Source organism: Tubulanus polymorphus, chromosome 9, assembly GCF_964204645.1.
Source record: "Tubulanus polymorphus chromosome 9, tnTubPoly1.2, whole genome shotgun sequence".
Lineage (NCBI taxonomy): Eukaryota > Metazoa > Nemertea > Palaeonemertea > Tubulaniformes > Tubulanidae > Tubulanus > Tubulanus polymorphus.
The window spans coordinates 13,084,215-13,105,445 of record NC_134033.1 but is presented as its reverse complement, the minus strand read 5'-3'; the positions used below and the strand labels follow the sequence as shown (position 1 = coordinate 13,105,445).

General features: G+C 41.9%; 2 protein-coding genes across 2 annotated transcripts in view; one reads left to right on the top strand and one right to left on the bottom strand.

Moving 5' to 3' along the window:
- Nucleotides 1-8,291, top strand: part of LOC141911160 (D(2)-like dopamine receptor) — a 34,538-nt gene extending 26,247 nt beyond the window's left edge. Inside the window, exon 2 of the mRNA XM_074802131.1 lies at nucleotides 6,820-8,291. Coding sequence (XP_074658232.1) covers nucleotides 6,820-8,291 — 1,472 coding nt within the window. The remainder of the gene's footprint in view (nucleotides 1-6,819) is intronic.
- Nucleotides 1-21,231, bottom strand: part of LOC141910772 (26S proteasome non-ATPase regulatory subunit 1-like) — a 143,907-nt gene that overhangs the window by 73,188 nt on the left and 49,488 nt on the right. The window lies entirely within an intron of this gene.

The window sequence follows — 21,231 nt, the reverse complement described above, 5'->3', positions numbered from 1 at the left end:
AGACGGAGGATCATCTGTTTTCTCACTATTGATCAGCGTCGGATACGTGGGTAGCTCTCCATCAGTTCAATCAACCTCGGAGAATCAGTCCGATTACTCCAACTATCGCAACCCACATCTCTAAAAACGAGATATCACTCCGACGCAATTGACCTTCGCGTCTTCGCCTACCTGAGCGTAGAATTACATTCGAGAGGTTGATGATGACTTCGTATTTGTCATCGCGGTGTCATAAAATCATTCGAGTTCAAGGGCAATTTGTATTAGTCTAAACGTCTTAGATATCAGGTCGGAAGTGAGAAGACAGTCTTAAGTGGCAGAACCTTACAAGGTTATGCACATATGAAACAGAAAGGATTATTTCGCTCCACTTCAAATCTCTCCTTCTCACTCCTATAGTCACTCTTTCACCCTCGCTCCATCCTTGCTTAATGAAGGTTAAATATCCAGAAACGATCAAGAATCATACGTCAGCCAAAAAAACCTGCTATAAAAAACAACAGGGCGGCCACTTTCGTTCGACTTGCTTTTTCCCCTGACTATTCCCCGACATGTAAACGTTGTTTTTCTTGACTTGACTAAGAATCCAATCAATTAACCGAGTCAAATATTTAAGACATAGACGGAATGTTTGATGATGTTTGTTTACATGATCTAGCAATCTAAACAAATTTCCCTGACTTTTTTCGCTTTCTTACAAAATTCCCGACTATCCTCGACTTTTTTTGAAGGAAAAGAAAATTCCTCGACCTTTCCCCGATTTCCAGGTATGTGGTCAGCCCCCGAAAAAACGACCACGTCGAATCACACGCTCGACGCAGACGGCGGCAGCGGACGGACGCACGTGAATCGCACAATTAAATCGAAGCTGCCTCAAGCGTGTATAGCAATTTACCGAGCTCGACTGGCAGGCAAATCCTGCGGACCGACTCCTCTCGCTACTCACCGAATCGCGCTCAGACGTCGTCGTCGTCGGCGAAATCGTCATCGCAACTTCAACAACTGATTTTGCATGTATTACTAATAAAAACAAAAGTGCGGCCAAATTGATACAAATTCGCGGCGGCAAATTGGCAGATATCGTCTCGTAATCTATGCATGAAAATTGCGTTTTTCCGTAAAGAGCTATCAGTCACTCTGTGCAACGCAAAATCCAATATATATATATATATATATATATATATATATATATATATATATATATATATATATATATGTGTGTGTGTATTTGAGAGCTGTATTTAGGTGGCGGCAGCAGCAGCAGCAGCAGAGACGACAGTGACAGTGTCGCGTTAAATTTCGACCCGGATGTGGCAAGATGAGAGATTTCCGATATGTGAAGTGGTATTACGATGATCGGATGCACCTGCGACCCCTCCCTCCGCCTCTAAAATCTTCCTCTCACACGGACGAGACACATCTATATCATCATAAAAATATTAAGGAAGAATCTGCAAAAATTCACATTTGTAGCTGAGCAGGCAGGGATATCAGGTTTCATGCCTTTGCAGATGGCACCACCAGGTTCGAATCACTGCCAAGGGCGGATGTGATGAACCGGGCTAAACAGAAACTACTGTCTGTGTCACCTCCCTGAGCTGTACTTGATTAAATGACTGAAACAAACTGTGTCTGAATCACTTGGTGCATTTTATAATAATGCGCAGAGTGTCCATCTGTCTGTCTATATGTCTCATGTAGCCAGCTGATGTGACCAAGTCAGTCTTCTCATCTATAAACCAGTCCATCTGTTGTCTGCGTGTGTGCCAGTATGTCTGTCCTTCTGGCAGTGCATCAGTCTGTCTGTTGTCTGTGCTAGCGTGCCAGTATGTCTGTCCTTCTGGCAGTGCATCGGTCTGTCGGTTGTCTGCACCAGTCTGTCTGGTGCCAGTCTTGTCTACCGGTATGCTAGTGTGCCTGTCTGTCCATCTCTCTGTCAGTGGCCCAGTGCCCCAGTACAGCGGTGTACCAGTCAGTCGGTGCGTCTGCGCGTGTGCCAGTCACACTCACAAGCCGTGATTCATCTTCCAATAAAGACGGTCGAAAGGCGAAAAAATTGCCGAATTATTATGATAACAATCGTCGAATATATTGCGCGATAAACTCGCTGACCCACGTTTTTATTACGGATAGCATCCACATCGGTGATTCACGCGCCGTGAAAATGTGTGTTCGGAAATGAGCTTCCACCCAATATTGGACACCGTCGAGAAAATAAAATCCGTTCGTGAGGCCGAGTTAAAATTGTTTTATTCGCTGATATTTCCTCATTGTCGACGCGGATACAAATAGATCTGATGTCAGAATTTTATGCCCGATCATGTGCCTGATTGAAATCTTTATGTAGCAACGCAGATTTTACGAATATGCTTTGCACCCCGGGGAACTCGGTTCATCGTGAATATGTGTATCATCGTATCAACCTCAGATTATTCATAACCTTGATGAGACGTTCGGTTATTAAAACTCAAGGTCGAGGGGGTCAACTGGAATCCACCTCTCCCCGGAAAGATGTCACATCTACGAGACAAGAACAGATTAAAGATTTTTGATGGATAGGTTTTTGTCTGAGAATCTCACCTGAAGACGTTCGCGAGGTTAATTCCACAATGATGTCTGACACCTAGTTCTGAGACAAAGTTAGATATTCACAAATGACGGATAAGCTTTTGTCACAAGCTGGACAGACTGTTAGTTTAAATCCCACTGACGTTCATTTAATACAACTCAAATAACTAAGATTTAGAATCCACAGGTCATCGGTTCAAACCGGGCCGATTAAGACTAGATATGACAGACTAGAGTCGCCTTACATGAGTTCATAACTCGATATCGACCAAGCGTCTCATTAGAAACCATTGTTTCATTTGAGAAATCATTAGGCAATACGATGACTTCACTGGGGATCGGGCAATAGTAACGCCAGAGGTAAAAATGCAATAGGAAAAAGTAAAATTGCCACAGGTAATAATCCAATGGGTAAAATTGCCAGAGGTAAAAATGCCTGGAGAAAAATTGCGGAGAATTTATAATCAAACGTTAGATTTATCCATACAATGATCGTGTTCATTGCATCCTCAACTATAAATTTCATTTGTCTTAATAGATATAGTATAATATTGATATATCAGTTTATTCTGGCATGTTTCATTCTGGCATATTTACCTTTTGCATTTTTTCCTCTCGCATATTTACCTTTAGCATATTTACCTTTAGGATATTTACCTCTGGCATTTTTCCTCTCATATTTCTATCTACATTCATTAGGATTTATGGATTGGCAGGGTTTGATTTATAACGGCAAATGGAAAGATTGATTAGCTGCGATCACATGGAGACGATTTGGTCTGGGCCAAATTGGCACGGATCAGGCCAAATTTGGCCCGGGCCAAAAATGCTTGTGTGATCGCGGCTATAGTGTGTGGAACTTGGTTCAGTATTGTCTATTCAAATCCGACACTGGCCGAACTGCCTGGTTGCGGCCCCTTCCAAAAAAGACAAAACTGCGATTGATCGGAAACTGCGATTGATCGGGGATCGAGGGGTCGATCGCGGCGATTCATTCAAAACTGAAGTAGCTTCGGAATTCTGCAGCCGACATCTCGTAACCGCGTCGGGCAATTTTCTCCGAGTCGTCGGAACAAAATACGATTCGCACGAAGATCAATGAAATAATCTCGATTCCATTACAGATATGATAATGCCGTCATTTTGTCCGTCATTTCCGTTCATTCCGATCGGACAATCGCCGTCGTCGTAAGCTTCATTTGCCGCGCCGACCAACCGAGTACAATGAATAGAAAAATTGAGGACGCGATCCGTCGATATCGTTCGTCTCAGCGGGCATCGATTTCATTGACGTCGCCGTTATATCCAGGTACGACCGCGCGCAAGCGGACGAACAAACGGACAGATGGCGAAGTGACGTTTCACGCGTCATTGAACAGTGGTTCGAGAACCGATCGAGGGATAATGGGGATAACAAGCCACATGGTTCACGGCTGAATGCGTCTAGTTTTCGTCGGCCGAGTAAACACGAGAATCTGTTCACCGCAGCAGACGCATACTGCTCGTTCACCGCAGCAGACGCATACTGCTCGTTCACCGCAGCAGACGCATACTGCTCGATCACCGCAGCAGACGCACACTGCTCGATCACCGCAGCAGACGCATACTGCTCGATCACCGCAGCAGACGCACACTGCTCGATCACCACAGCAGACGCATACTGCTCGATCACCGCAGCAGACGCATACTGCTTTATCTCTCGCTCGTTTACTTCATCATCGTCTATTATTATGATAGTCAATCAGACCTAGCTTCTAAATATGAACTTAAGAAACGTTTCTTCTACTTATCGTTTAGAAAAGCCGCAGTATTACAATGGAGTTCTCATGCAGTTTTCGAATGAGTAGAAAATCAATTTCAGCATATCTTGCCTATAACAAACAGCATCGTGGTTTGGACATTGTTTTATGGTGAATACTAAGCTGCCTGCACTCCAGGTCCACGAGGGCAAGTTGGGGAGGATGGGTTTCTCCTGTGGCCGAGTCTCCTGATGCTTTCAGGTTCAAACTATAGCTCTTAGAAGATATGTTTACAAGGGCGGGTTTTGTATATCAACAGGTGTGATGTCAACAGGTTTGAATCTCTGCAAATGGGGGATGCCAGGGCATTCTGATGCACGAATCAACAGCCATCGTCTCTTGTAAGGATCACTTGGACTGGTAGACCCATCGTGGGCCGACCAGTCTGCTGGGATTGGCACGAAAGGATCATGTCAATAAACTAAGTATCCACGCAGACAAGCAATTCATTGATTGTGGAAGAGGGGGAAGAGACCTTCGTCGTGTCTCCAGTCTGAACTGATGAACTATTGACTCGGTATCAAAACCGCAGAAATCCCTTCTCACTGTCAATCTCTCTTATTTGTGATGGATAAATTGAAATATGATGCAGTCAGCGATCGAATAATGAGCACAAATTGAGATGGATTTCAAACCGAATCAATTGAACTTTTGTTGAGTAAGCCGGCGTCGTCGTAATGCAACTGATCGACCGATTTCAATCGCAACCGAGGTCACTTCACTCTGTTTGACTAATGACTTATCGATGAAAATTTGAAAAAACAAAATCTCATTAAACAGCTGCGAGTAAAATTTGATCATAAAATGTGCGCTATATGCAATATTGATATGTGATATGAGATCGGTGACTGGTAATATTATAGGCTCCTATACAACTAACCGTGTATCAGTCAAATAATGAAATATGAGCTACAAGACCAGGCCAGACCGGACCGGACCAGGCCAGACCAGACCGGACCAGGCCAGACCAGACTATCCCATATCTCTAATTGTAGTAGTTTTCACAAACAATGAGTCATTTTAAAAAGTTGAAAATGAACAGGTATTTCGATATTTCTAAGAATAGTTGAGCTTTTAAAAGAATTAACTACTCTCAAACAGTAGCCATTGTCAGATTTGCACTAGACCAGGCATCCATTCATAAGAGCAATATACGTAGTAATGTTTTATACTGGTGTCTTGTCAACGGGCGCAACAGGAGTAAGCAGGGTTCGAACCCACAACATGGTATCCCGGAATAAACGCAAACCCATCATTCGCACCAGTGCGCTATATCGCGCTATATCGCGCTATATCGCTGATATGTGACTTTAAATTTTGCGGAAAGAACGACGAAAGGAAGACGTGTCTGTAGCTGCTAATAGTGTTTGGTTACGGGGAGACCGTTTACTTCATTTTACAAATTAGATCACTTTACTTCAAGACAGCTCTCTCTCCTCTCTCTCCTTTCTTCTCTCTCTCCTTCCCTACTGTAAAATGGAGCGATGGCTGCGATGGTTTCCATTTCATCTGTCTCTATTTCTGCGCTAATGTACTCGCCCACGACGACGATGACGACGACGACGATGATGATGAAAAAGAAACAAAATCCCCGTTGAGCGATTAATGCATTGAAATTAATTCGATTCTCTCCCTCTTTCTCTCTCTCTCTCTCGCTCACTCTTTCTCTTTCTCTCTCTACCCTGCCCTTATTTGGCTCCCAAAAGATGCATCTCTGGATGTTTAATCATTTCATTTGTGAATAATGAATTAGAAATAGTACATTCATCATTGATTATACTTGATTCCAACAGACGCGTGTGTGTGAAGTCACAGGCCTATTTCATAGATAGGCTGTTTTAACAATCATCCCCTGGGGCCAGTTCCATAGTTGCGACTGAGAGAGGTCTTTTTAATTTGTTGGATCGGTTATATAACTTGGTCTGAGACTGGTCTTAAGTCTAAGCCTTGTCCATGGAACCGGGCCCAAGGTTACAGTCGAAAACTGGCCCTGGTAAGAACTACAATGTATTTTTTCACTATTAACCACTCACAGAGTTGTAACTTCCCCCTCTCCATTTACGAATTCATGAGTTTTCCCAGATTTTTATGTATCATTACACAAAATAGCCCAAGGGAATCAACAGGTGAATATTGAAATTTCTCGATATAAAATGTTACAAATTCATTCATTTTTCATGAATCACATATTGATAATGCATATCATAAGTTTCCCGAGTTTTCCAGGTTTTAGGTAAAATTTGTCTAATTCAAATTGTCCAGTTTTACCAAGCCAGAGACCCTGCCCCCTGTCTTATAGGTTTCGGTTAACTTGGCACCAGACCTTACATTAAAGACCAGTCTAAGACCATTTTGTTCGCCGCAGTTATTTCTATAATCATGCGAGCGTCTAACGTGCAAAAAAAAACCTGCATCCATTTATTAATGTTTTCTTTGTGGTTTATTATTTCAGGATATTGGCCATTAGGAGCGGCGTTGTGCAACGTTTGGATAATGTCGGATGTACTGCTGTGCACGTCATCGATACTGCACATGAGCACGATATCGCTCGACCGTTACATCGGCATCAAATACCCGTTAAAAATGCGCAACAAATCGATGCGCGTCGTCGCCATGAAAATCTTACTCGTTTGGATGCTGTCGTTCGTCGTCGCGTGCCCGATCTTGATTCTCGGCATCTACGACCCGGCGAACATACTGAACGACGGTTTCTGCGGCATGTTCAACTACCACTTCGCGATCTACGGCTCGATAACCGCGTTCTTCATACCGCTCGTCGTCATGATGATCACGTACTCGTTGACGGTGAACTTGTTGTCGAAGAAAGCGAAGCAATGTCGCCGCTCGTCGAAGGAGGGTCAGCCGATGATCCGACGGTCGACGAGCACGCGGCGTAAACGCACCGACAGCAGCGGTAGCGCGTCCAGCGGCGGCGAACGGAAACCGGCGCGAACGCCGCTCGCGCATTCGCGCGCATCGGCCGCGTTCAAAACGTTGCACGCGAATTTCAGGGATAGTAAATCGCAGAACGGGCGTTTACCGCGTCGGTTAAACTGCGGCGATCGTAACCTCGACAGCGAGTTGGAACCGTTGACGAACGTCGTACACGACAGTCAGAATAATATATGCGAGTCTCCGAGCGCCGCGCAGAAATTCGAACGCCGAGCGACGACGCTATCGAACGCATCGGCCGGTAGTCTGGAATCGCTGTCGATGACGGCGACGTCCGGCTCCACGCCGACGCGTTCCAACACGATACCGATGCCGGGCGGCGGCGCGGCGCCACGTTTTAAAGGACTCGTGCAGAAACACAGCATGGCGATCAAAGCGGCGACGATCATGCTGCAGCGACGCGACGCCATCGAACGACGCGAGAAAGAAAAAGAGGTGAAAACCGAGCAGAAAGCGGCGAAAGTACTCGGCGTCGTTTTCGCCATTTTCGTCATCTGTTGGGCGCCATTTTTTATCGTGAACATCATGACGCCGTTGTGTTTGCAATGTACGTTCGACGACAAACTGCTCGTCGCGTTCCTCTGGCTCGGCTACATCTCCAGCACGATCAACCCGATCATCTACACCATCTTCAATCGTAACTTCCGCGCTACGTTCATACGTTTGTTACTGTGTCGTTATAGCCGCAATAATCAGAATAAACAAACGCTTGCCGCAGTCGGCGCGGCGTCATCGACCACGCAGCAGCAGCAGCAGCAGCCGAAAACCACCACGAACGGCGGAAAAGTTTACAAAGCGGCGCCGGCGCTTACGTGCAATCACAACGGGCATATCGTAGGTGGCGCTACCTCCGGCGTGGCCGCTAATCCGGTGATCAAACAGCCCGAATCGGCGTCTCAGCTGTCGATTCACGACGACGATCCGAGCGCGAATCTATTCCTCGACCGCGGATTCAAAGAATCGGCGTGCTGATTCGTCGAACGCGAATCGGGACTCGATAGCAAATAAATAAATTAGAGATTCGTATAAATATAATTATAAATATTATATTATATATCAAAAAAATAACAAAGAGAATATTGTATTATTTAAAGCACATGAGTGAAAACGTGTTGACAGTAAAATGCACATTTTTTTATCGAAATATTAATGATAATGATAATCATTATCGTTACTATCATTACCATAATTAACGATGAAGTCAAATATTAATTAATGGAAAAACTATTCAGGGATGATTTTAGATTATAGTCGTTTGTTTGCGTCAGGTTACACATGACCGAGGACTGAATAGCACAGAGATATGTACACTTAGTGAGTTATAGATTTTATGCACACGATAAGAGCTTTGTTCACAGTATAGACTTTCTGCATGTGAAGTCTTCAGATTTCTGTGCGGAGGAAAAAGGGCATAGACATCGACTAACTTTCTTGATGATGGTGGCCGATTGCTTTAAGCCAATGGTCACTGGCCTTGTCAATCAAGGATTCACGATGTTGATGGGTTGGTCTTTTAACCGGTCTTTCGTCAATCCAAGGACAAGTTCAAGAGTTTGCATCTTAGTTGTAGCACTCAGAATTTTACTGGTTTCTTGTTTATGGGTTTGAATTTTGCTAGTGGCAGAGTTAGAACAAACACTAAGCGAAAAAAAAGGAGAAACCCTGAATCCACTTATGTCATGGACTGGTGCTCGGCAGGTCGTTGATGGATTTAGCAAAAAAGAAATTCTATTAATAAGTCTTTAGTGTGAACCTAACTTAATTCAGTCCAAAAGCTTATTCCATGACACAAATCTCTGTCTCACTATAGAGAAAGCTTACATGCATAACTGTATATCAGAATCAAATTCAAAAAACATTCCAACACTAGAATGGGAGCAATAATGGGATACATATATACCCCTTATCCAAGAAATAGAAATTTCCAGTTTAACTGGTGCAGACTCATAAGACTGCGTTATCACTCAACTTCTGTCTGGGACTAAAAAATGTCCCGGATGTGACCTTAAAAATTCTTAAGAATGGTCGCAACTCCCGTATTTCTTCATAAGTAATTTTCTCGCCAAAAAACTGAAAAATAATTCTTGCGTTGCGAGTCATTGATTGACAAATGTTAACGAGACAATTTATCCATGATTTGTAGAACTGTTATTCTTCTCATTTAATGCTCAAAAGAAAGTCCTCCAAAATATCTGCCTTTATTAGGTTTTGTAGCATCAAAGCGTTGTTACCCTGTACATGGCTGGGTCAATCATCTATCATTAAACCTCAGCGTCATCAACAAATGATATGAAACATCATTATGTTTGATACGGCCAGAGTTTTTATTTCTAATAGTGTCATTTTAAGCGCGGACTAATTTCCTTAAAAATCTGAAACTGCCTGAAAGTTGAATTTAAATCTAGACCTCAATAAAGATGCTCCGCAATTTCGGAGATATTCTTTTTTAATTTCAACTACAAAGGCATATTCAAGAAGATATGGCTCAAATTGCTCAGATAAAATAGCTCCACGGGTGAAGCTAATTTGCTTGAGTGGAAATCAAAAATTTTAAATTCTGGCCGAAAACTTCGCAAAATGACATTTGCATATTGACATTTGTATTTGATACGTAAGTGTATAAATGTTATTATCATTATTGGTATATATTAAAAATGTAAAATTATTACAATATGGCATTTAAAAAACCGCGGAAAAACCCGAAAAAATCCCAAATAAATAATTAAATGAATGTTAGTTAAAATGATGATCTTTTCATTTCTTCGCTGCTGAATTTCATGCAGGTTCCACATCGAGTGATTTTGGATCATGCAGAAAATCGAGAAATTAGTGGAAGAAAATCCGACCACAATTCTCACAAGCTCGCCATCTATCTTATGGAGAACGAACTACTCTTGAATAAGTGCTGAAGTGAAGATATTTTCATATCATAGATGGCGAATGAATCTGTACAAAGATTTACTGAACTGACGACGAGGTTAGCTTAGAAATGGGGGTATTCATTCACCCATAAAACCCTGAAGAAGCCCAATCCCTTTTATACCCTTTTCCTGATCAGCAAACAAAAGTTGAAAGAAACTGTATCACACATGTAATCATCTTTCAAGAATGTTGAATTCATCCCAAAATTCAGATACTGATACTTTTATATTAATTAATTGTTAGAGATGAGTAATAACACTAAAAATTGCACTTATGTATTTCAATAAGAAAAAAAAACACATTCTGTAAATTCAATCAACTATCCAGCAATATCTTTACTTAGATTTCTGGTTTCGAAATCAAACACTTGTTTAATTCCTGGCAGGTTTTTAAGGAACGCACCACAAATTAGCGAAATATCAAATCTAATCAATCAAGCATATGTATAAGTGTGACGATTCCTTATTTCAAGAATAAAAACAGTCGATTTAAAACAAAACTAACTGAAATCTGGTGCGATAAGTTCAGAACCGATTTCATCACCCTCGATTTCCGAGCCACCACGGGTCTAGCCGTGATGTGATACGGCAAATTAAGGCCGACAGATGGTAAATTTCGGCTGATCAAAGATGCTCGTAAGTCGTTTCCGCGGCAAACGACGTAAATTGGACACGGACCGCTTTATTATGTAATTTACTACCTGAAATTGATGGCGCTGCTGCTGCATAAAAAATATCAAATCATCGTCGACGACGACGACGTATCAGCCGAGATATATTGTTAACCCTTCGAGCAAATCAGCTCAAAAACTGTTACAAAATATGGAAAATCACGAACAGTCCACATATCAACTAGTCAAATAATACAATATCCTATACTACAGCTAACCACAATCAATAAAAGTTATTTCTTTACACCTGATGATGGTTTGTCACTAGAGAGAGTTCAAAAAAAATATTGTGTCCTGTTTGATTTTAATTCTTGATAAAATGAATTTCATTTTTAATGTTTAAAGGAGTGAATGAAAAAGTGAAAATAAGCTTTGGTTTTCTAAGTACAGAGAATTTCAAAGAATGTGGAGAATTTCATTGGTTTTATGAAATCATGAATGAGTACGTCGAGAATGAGTACATCAGGATTGAGTACATCGAAAATGAGTACATCAAGAATGAGTACATCGGGATGCAGTTCTCTTCCCACTCATTTTTAATCTTACAAATTCTTATATGGTGCGTTTCAATCTCATCTATTCTCCACGTTTCAGTGGGCTATTCCAATACTTTTTTCGATCCGTAAAACCCCTTGAGCACGACTCAGGGCCCCAACCAAGGTTTTACAAACAGATTAATTTTCAAATCGCTTTAGTTTCTTCATTAAAACTCAAGATTATCTTGTTGAATCAATGTGTAGGAGTAAATCTAAAAAGGGCCTAGGGCATTGTTAGCAGGTTTGAAACACGAAATCGATTTATCTCTTATAGGGGAGGGAAGAAACTCGGTGAACACATGCACCCTAGATTGAGTTAACAGACCAATGACCTCTGAATAGTGCTATCAGCAACAAAATGAATTTTCATCAGTAATAATTCATTGAAATATGTTCAAATTAATCAGTAATCAATGGTAAGACCCTCGGTAATATCTTGCGTATTTCTATACGAATCAAACAAATCAAATCAGTATTTCTCGTTATAGGATAGTAACAATACTGAAAATCAGGAACAGTTAGTTGGCAGCAGCTCTGCATGACCGACAGCTTAACACCCTCGGCGAGCAATACGCCTCTTCAATCATATCCATAACTTCAAAGTCACATTGAATATCGTAATGTACCTCATAGTCGGCACTTGTAGGGAATTTTAGCAATTAATTCCTGCGATCGGAATGATTTGCTTACGCACGCTGCCTCTGTCGCCATCACGCATTTCATCGTTTGCAACAAATTAATCAAACTTATTAATATATAAGATAATGATTTTACCAACGTAGTAATCTGTAAAAACGCTTCAGGCTACATTTGATGCACTGCGTAAGCTTGAAAGGATTTCATTTTATTCTGAGATACTTTTTTTGCGGAAAATTGTTAATGGTCTGGCTAAAAAAAGATACCTTGTTTCTCCTAATAGGTCTGGTGATTTTAAAAAATTGCAATAAAATTTGTTATCATTTCTCTAACTGCCAAGTTTGTTATGGTTAGCTTGATCATGATTTTGAAAGCCACCTAGAATATTTCTAATATTTCCAAGAAACTTTTGAGTTTTTCAAAGATTGTGGGATTTCTTATTCATTAATTCTAACGACTTTATTTTTCTTTTCTATTTTCATCGCATTATTCGATGAGCAAAAAAAGTGAAAACTCGTCGAGTTGAAAGGGTGAATATTCGCTTGCCTTTGTGCGCTTTCGCGACCTACACGTAAATTGATCGAAATTGTCGTATAACTAACTACGAGAGACAGTAAATATGTTGTCCGCAGTTTTATCATAATGTCATTCATCTTCATCAATTCACCAAGAGAGAGAGAGAGAGAGAGAGAGAGAACGCGACACTGTTTCCACCGTTTCCACTGTTTCCACGCGTCCTGTCGATAATAGAATCTTACCAATCTCAGTCGCTGCCGTCAGGAAAGCAAACGTAATGGAAATTATTGCGACGAAATACGTTCAATGGCGTTGCAGTAGAGTACAAAAATATATCTAACGTAGACCTTGAATTAACGGCGCGGTGGCAAGTGAGGATCCACCACCAGGTTCTGTCCCCTTGCTTCAATTCCAATTGAAATTTTACAAACTTTTCTGCAATATTTCTTTTACCCAAACCAGAATAGGAATTTCCACTATGTACTCAGATTAAAATCGAAAATTCTGTAAATTCAGTCATCTATATTTTACACTCCGATTTCAGAGATTCGCTTCCATCAGGGGTAGAGGGTTTGTATTGGGGTAAAGAGATATGAACAGCAGACGGAAGACTAATATCATCCGACAAAATAGAACGTTTTACTTAATGTACCCACAATTAACCATTATCCTAGATAACACCTAAATATTAAGTGCACTAAGTCTAAGCCAATTTAACTTTTAAACAGATCTATACAGCTAAAGGGCTTGTTTAAAAAATGCTATAGGTCAACGATGAAAAGAACATAGCCCTAGCTATATCGGAAGAGTGTGTTGTAACAGCAGTGCCCTGCGTCCCCCGGTGACTATGTGGTTGTGATCACTGTACTAAGAATGGTCACGTAGCTAATTATAGTGTTAGGATCCTGTGTGTATTACGAGTAAACATGAGGGGTACACACTAAATTACAGCTCCATCTTAAACCTCCGGAGACAAACCGGAACCTCTCTCAGAGAGTAGGCATGCACATCACTGGCCATCGTGACAAGAAGACTTTCTTTTGAGCACGGTCCCCGAGGACGGACGGAAGTACTCACACAATGATTCTTATGATATAACATTAAGATAAGTCAAGTGATTGTTGATTCAATTCAAGTCATTCATCAAGATTCAAATCCTACCAATATGAGAACTGAGGCCAGTATCAATTCAACTTCAATTCAAGTTTCCTTATTCCGATACATGATTGCAAATATGAGCTGTGATCACAAGGAGACGATTTGGCCTGCGTCAAATTGGCACGGATCAGGACAGAGACAAATTTGGCCCCCGCATAATAAGAGAGCATGTAAACCATTGTAGATTTGGCGCAGACCTCGATTTTTGTGGGACAAATTTAGCCCGGGCCAAATAGGCATGGGCTCATATGGCATTCATTTCAGCGGTTGTTCCTGGTAATATTTGGCAGGGGTCAAAAACACTTATGTGATCGCGGCTATGATGAAGGAAATGTACTGTTAAGTAAGACCGGGAAATTCTACATGAAAAAAGGTTTAACTGATAATATCTGATAACATTCACAGTTCGCCTTCGTCTGGCTACAAATCACTGAATGTCTCTACGACAAATGCAGAAGGTATTAACGGCGTAGTAATAGCGCTGATGGGTGGATTTTTCATTTTCAATTCCTTACTCATGCGTCGCTGCAATTTTCTTCGAAATACGTTCTCACGAGCTAGTTAGTGACGGTAATGTGAATGAGGTGAGCGAAAAAATAAGCAAAGAGCGACGAATAAAAAGAGGTATAGGATGTACCTAGGAGAGACGGAGAGGAAGATAGGGGTAGTAAAGAGGGTAGAGGAAGAGAGAGAGCGTGACTCCGGCACAGGACCTATTTGCTACGAATTGCAACTGCTTTTTTTTCTTCATAAGGATCAAATAAGTGTAGATTATCAAGAACAGTTGGGATCAAATCAGTTTCTATTCGGCAAAAAAGTGTCGAGAATCGAGAACAGCCAGTCTGAACTACATATACACGATTGCCCGAGCATTTTTTCAGAAAATAACCAATTATTCTAAAAGCGGAATATCGACAATTGTTGACAATCGAAGCGTTTAGTAATTGGACGCGATTCGACAACATCTCATGAGAATTTACAGCGACGACCCGCCCCCAATACACCCCCGCGCTCGTCTACTTTCAAAAACGCCGATCCCGATGGATGTACGCGACCTCGTTCTTCCGTGCGACGCATAGCGCGACCGCGCCGGGATCCGCGTGTAGAACGACGACCCGATGAATACGCATGAATCGACCAAGCGTCAACATCGCCCGCATCCGACGGATAATTGCTCCGTCAATTACGAAGCTCGCCGCGAATTATATTTTCCTTGATCTCCGAACGAACGAGCGAGCGCAAGATGAAACAAACGAGGAGCCCGTGCGTGCGCGCACATATAAACCGCATGTTTCACTGACAGCGATGAAAAAATGCAAGAAAATTAGTGAATGAATAAACGGCCCTAATTCGCAGACGTCATTGCGTTTACCCTTACAGAGATTTGGAACTCATGGAGTCGAGAATGTGTACGAAACATTCCAATGCCAAACTTGATACGGCATCACCATTGTCCAATAAAAAATGGTGTTTCGTTTCTATAGAAGGGCAAATATGCAACCGGATATCTAATTGGGTGCGCATATTCTAGTGTCACTGTGTTGCAAAGATACCCAGGTATTCTCGATGCAATTGGGATCAAATCCTATTCGAGGGAGGATATGACAATTTGTAGATGCAACACCTCTGAAAAGCTCTGTCGATAAAAATTGAAAGGTTCATCGGTGAAATCACTATAAAATGTGAAAACAATGATCGAATCAGTATCGGTATAATTTCTCTGACACAAAGGAGTGTTACAAATACCGGTACAGAAAATCTAGAACGCTGTGACAGGAAGATATTAGCCGTATTGGCCTTTGGCTCTTCCAATTTCCTCCTCCACTACAAACATAACGAAGACTGCGCCTGGAGTCAACTTCTCAAACCACCCAGCAATGATGTCTGAGCATGTGGGCGAGTGCAATTAGGTCGGAAAAACTTGCATTGAAAAAAAATATGAATAGCGAAGTGTTTGAAACAGCAGACGAACTTCCGCAATGAGCTTTTTTTTTTTGATAATCGTGATGGACACAAGCGTACCAGCAGCAGCACTTACGTGAAGCTCTCAATAGGAAATATGAAAGGATAATCAAATTGTAGCGTCTGCCGGTGTTTCTTGCGTAATTACATTTACGTTTCAGTCGCTATCTCTCGAGTCGCGCTCATTTAAGTAGATTGTTTCGTTCGTTCGTTTCGAAGAGGACGCGAAAAAACGTGCCGGCGACATGAAAAGGTGCGTTACATCGGTTCGCATGCACGCGATATTCACGTATATCCGTTGCGCGGTTTATAATGTCATTTCCGTGCCGACGATATATAATCCGCTGCTACCTTGTTATAAACCACTCCTAGTCGCGAGCGAAAATAAAAAACAACGAAACTGATTGTAATAATGATTTAACCCTTTCCCATTGAGTCGCTATATGAACGGTCAGTGATATAAATACAAATCCCAACGCCACCCTGTTCAGGTAATCAACAGATGGCACAACAAGATTGTAAGGAAAATCCACTCATTTTCAATGAGATTTGAACTTGATTTTTAGCCTTTCAAATACAAAAATTAGCAAATGAGTCATCGAATAGATATTGGATTGACTTTCTCACTAGGCATATGGTATAGATTTCACTGAAATGATTTACTTATGACAACTTTTACTCGAATTTAAATTGAAATATAGAAGGAAATTGAAGCACGGTAACCCAGTACCACTATGGATCCTGGCGGATTATCCTCAAATCCTTGCTTGCCACACCGCATTACTCCAGTTACCCTGCAGCAGACGTACATACTAAAAGAAAAGCATTGAAATATACGTAGATACCGGTAAACCCAGGCTAAACCCCCGGTAGCAATATACACCATATACCCCTGCGGCATTTCAATTACGCAAATTGGACATACCACCACACCGGATATAAGGGCAGCGAGAGGATTAACACGGCGATAAGAGCTTCAAGAAAAACCTATATACATTCACCGGTACTGATGAGTGTTTAGTTCATTGCTACACGTCAATGCTTATTACGGCCATTTCCCCGAGTGACCAATGAATTTTTACGGCGTAATTGCCGAGTGGTTTAACGACGGAGTGGTTTACGACCGAGCTGTTAGCGTTATGTTTTTTTCATCGGTAATACCAACAAATGAGAGCCGCAGAGAGAGAGAGAGAGAGAGGACTAGAGGAAAACGTATATCTAACTACCGACTACAACTACGTGGATTAGCATACAATATCGAGTAATATCAACGACATGTGACCGTAAATCTCAGCGCTACTACTCATTTGGGAATTCTACCGTCCAACTTCTCATGCAGTTTATTTTTGGCTTTAGAACTAACAGCGATAGTTCGAGAAGAATTGCTAGACCAGCAGTCTTGTAGAAAAACATTCCGAAAGACAGTGGTCTGATAGAAGGCACCAGTCAAAGATGAGTGGACTGCTAAACAAGATGTCTGCAAGATAAGCAGGCTGATAGACAAGGCAAGCAGTCTGATCAACCAACAGCCTGCTAAACCAGTGATCTGAGAGAAGAACAGCCTGTTACGCCCAGCCCAGATAGATTAAACAAAGCCTGCTACATGCAGCCAGATAGACTAGACAAAGCCTGCCACAAGCAGTCAGATAGACTAGACAAAGCTAGATGAGCCAAACATCCTGAAAGACAAGCCAAGCATCCTGGTGAAGAAGCTGATAGATCAACAGCCTGACACGCGAGCAGCCAGATAGACTAGACAAAGCTAGATGAGCGGAGCATCCCAGTAGACAAGCTAAGCAGCCTGATAGACAAGCCAAGCAGTCTGATAGAGAAGCAGTCTGATAGATGAACAGCCTGCTACACAAGCAACCTGCTAGATAGACAGCCTGATAGACTAGCCGAGCATCCTGCTAAACAAGTCTGATAGACACAGTTGCTAGACTGCTACAGCCTACTAGCTTGTCAAACAAGCAGTCTGATAGACACAGCTACTAGACTGCTACAGCCTACTAGACTGTCAAACAAGCAGTCTGATAAGACACAGCTACTAGACTGCTACAGCCTACTAGACTGTCAAACAAGCAGTCTGATAAGACACAGCTACTAGACTGCTACAGCCTACTAGACTATCAAACAAGCAGTCTGATAGACACAGCTACTAGACTGCTACAGCCTACTAGACTGTCAAACAAGCAGTCTGATAAGACACAGCTACTAGACTGCTACAGCCTACTAGACTGTCAAACAAGCAGTCTGATAGACACAGTTACTAGACTGCTACAGCCTACTAGACTGTCAAACAAGCAGTCTGATAGACACAGTTACTAGACTGCTACAGCCTACTAGACTGTCAAACAAGCAGTCTGATAGACACAGCTACTAGACTGCTACAGCCTACTAGACTGTCAAACAAGCAGTCTGATAGACACAGCTACTAGACTGCTACAGCCTACTAGACTGTCAAACAAGCAGTCTGATAAGACACAGCTACTATACTGCTACAGCCTACTAGACTGTCAAACAAGCAGTCTGATAGACACAGCTACTAGACTGCTACAGCCTACTAGACTGTCAAACAAGCAGTCTGATAGACACAGCTACTAGACTGCTACAGCCTACTAGACTGTCAAACAATGCGGTCATTTTTACGAGAATTTAGCAGAGAAATCGGTGAAACCATCCGTAACTAATTCGTATGTCGGTTTGTTGAGCGGAAGATAGCGTAACGAATATGACGAAACCACGGCACTTACGTTCACTCAGTGTACCACATTAGATTTCCGCTGCACAGTGAAAATAATTTCCTGTCAGTCAAAAGAGTCTGACAATTAGAACTAACGAGTCTGGCATTTATCATCGTAAATCCGAACTCGGTTACACCCGGTGTGAAGTTCCACAGTTGTGCATCGAATTCAAATTGTGCTGTGCATTCAATACGACTTTGGATAAACAGTTAAAAGTCCTTAATATTGCCAGTGTTGGGACCGATAGAAAACATGGCATCATCACGAAATTGGTATTAAGAATGGTATTTTCATTGGATTTGAGTTAAATTGGTCAAAATTGTCCCCTTAAAAATGTTGGCGTTATGACGAACATTGACTGTAGATGAACATTTACCAATGTTTGGCCCAGTTCCTAACATATGGGTCGAATTGGACCCAATCAATCAAGTTTTACAAGTAAATGCATGATTTACATCAGAAAATGAACGTGTTCGTTTGTGATTCCCCTTACGTGTAATCGTTCCTGACTTCCATCTCGTAAAATGAAGATCTCCGGCGAAAAAAATGGATAATGCAGTTTGAAGATATGCGACGATAACTCCTACGCACCGGAGAGATCGTCGACACCTTCCCTACTTAAAAAAAAGAAACCTACACACATCGAACATACTTATAAATAAGATATGTCACCGACTTGCGAGAATTTCCTAATGGATCTCCAATTCTCTGATAACAACACCGAGTAGGCGGCTATCTATGCCCGGGGTCGTGTTCGACCCTGTTAATTTTTGACGATGTAAAAATGTCCAGCTTCAGCATCGTCACATCAACACGTAACGGATCCCTCAGCTACGTACATCCGTCATGAAGTCGATATCTAGCAGAGAGAGAGAGGTGGGCTTGTCCCCGGGGCGAATAGTTTGCCAAGTCTCATCTCAGTAGCTTTGAATTTGAGTGGATTATGAATATTTATAAGGGGTAGGCTAGACCCTCGGGTGGACGCTGTTGTTGATCTATATTCGCCTATGTTTATGCCTACGTAAAGAGATACGGTGTTGTTCCAGAGCAGCAGTTATCATTCATCTTGAACAAAAGAAAAAATGCGAAGAGGAAGGACGACAAAGAAAATGTCACCGACATCCTGGGGCATCACGCCGGTACATACGAAATAACATTTACAGATCGCGTTTGAAAGGGATAGATACACACGAATATTCGAGCGAGTTTATTTAGCTCATATATGATAATTGCTTAGCGACGCGATGCGCAGAAGTGAAAAAACAATTTTTACGAAGGTTTCGCCATGACCTTTCAATTTCTCGGGATCTCCGCATTCGCACGCACGCGGCGGTCCAGCCGTTCCCGAGTCTTCAAGCCTGATCGCGCCGAGATATTACGAATAAGGAAATAGCGACGCGTATATTCATCGGGCGAAACGTGACATGAAAAACAAAGACCGAAAATAGATTCACGCGCGCGGCTCGCTTCGCTTTACGAGCGCCTCGGTTTTTTAATGATAATAGCCGAGAACAAGTAACGGTAAAGATACAAAGGGAGATGAGTCGCAATGATAGAAAGAGAATAGTTCGTATATCTAGAGCGAAAAGAGAAAAAAGCCGGCATTTGTTATGCTATACTTTGTTATCATTCTAACAGGTAATGCTTGAGTGTGTTCGGCTAATGCCAGGGTATCAGAACGTCGAGGTAAAAACGTCCTTAATTCAGATCACCGAGTGCACTTCAAAGGAACAATAGTTGCCAAATCGTGCCTTAAACAGCGATGTAGAGGCTTTATGCCTTGATCCCCGCGGTGTGCGGAGCTTTTCCGGTGATTTATAGGACGTTTAGTACACTTTTTTGGGGGCTTATGCGCTTTTCTAGCATCAAAGATTTGAACCAAACGGTATCAACGCTTATAGTCATAGTGTCCGGTAAGGCAACTTTTGTCGCTGAAGAAAAAGAACTAACCATACATGGAAAAGTGTATATAATTGGTGGGTGACTAAACAAAATATGGGATGCGTATCTCCAGTTGCACTCAAACCCCAAAATGAGCTTGATTATGAATACCTCAACGATGTTTATAGCTTGATGAAAAGTGATACTTTGAGGAGCATTTCTCATCTTTCGCAGAGACTCACAAGGCCACTTGTGAGACAGCACAGGTTCAATCCCTGTGGTCAAGCGTGCAAAATACGGTGGAAATGAATCTTTATCAATGAAAAGACTTATTATAGAGACTCACTATCAAGAATAATCAGATAAGATGTAATGACTATACTGATGACTGATACAGCTGGTGCTACAGCGATAGGTACTATAATGAATGACAGTAAATGAGATGGTCATTCATCTAATGACTCCCTCTTCCCTCATATGGGTAGAAATACATCATTTCATCACACATACCTGATCTCTCAATCTCCCGGGCTCTTTCATCTAATACACTCTCCCCAATCTCACACCCGCTTTTTGAGACCTTACTCTAACTCTCCCTCTCAGGGCTCAATTTTGACACTATCCTGGCTTCCCGAGTGTACCGGATTTTTTGTTGGGATAATAAAGATTGAAATGCGACTATCCTGACAGGATACAAGATATTTCTGATATTACCATTAATTTGAAGATGTTTGATTTAATTCTTCACCGTGTCTACTGAGTATAAACATAAATCGAAGGCAAACTGGAATAGCACCAAACTGCGACGACGTGGAATACTGACAAAAGAAGATCTCATATCCCAGTAAGACACTCTCTAGAATTGTAAAAATTGAGCCTTGCTTCTC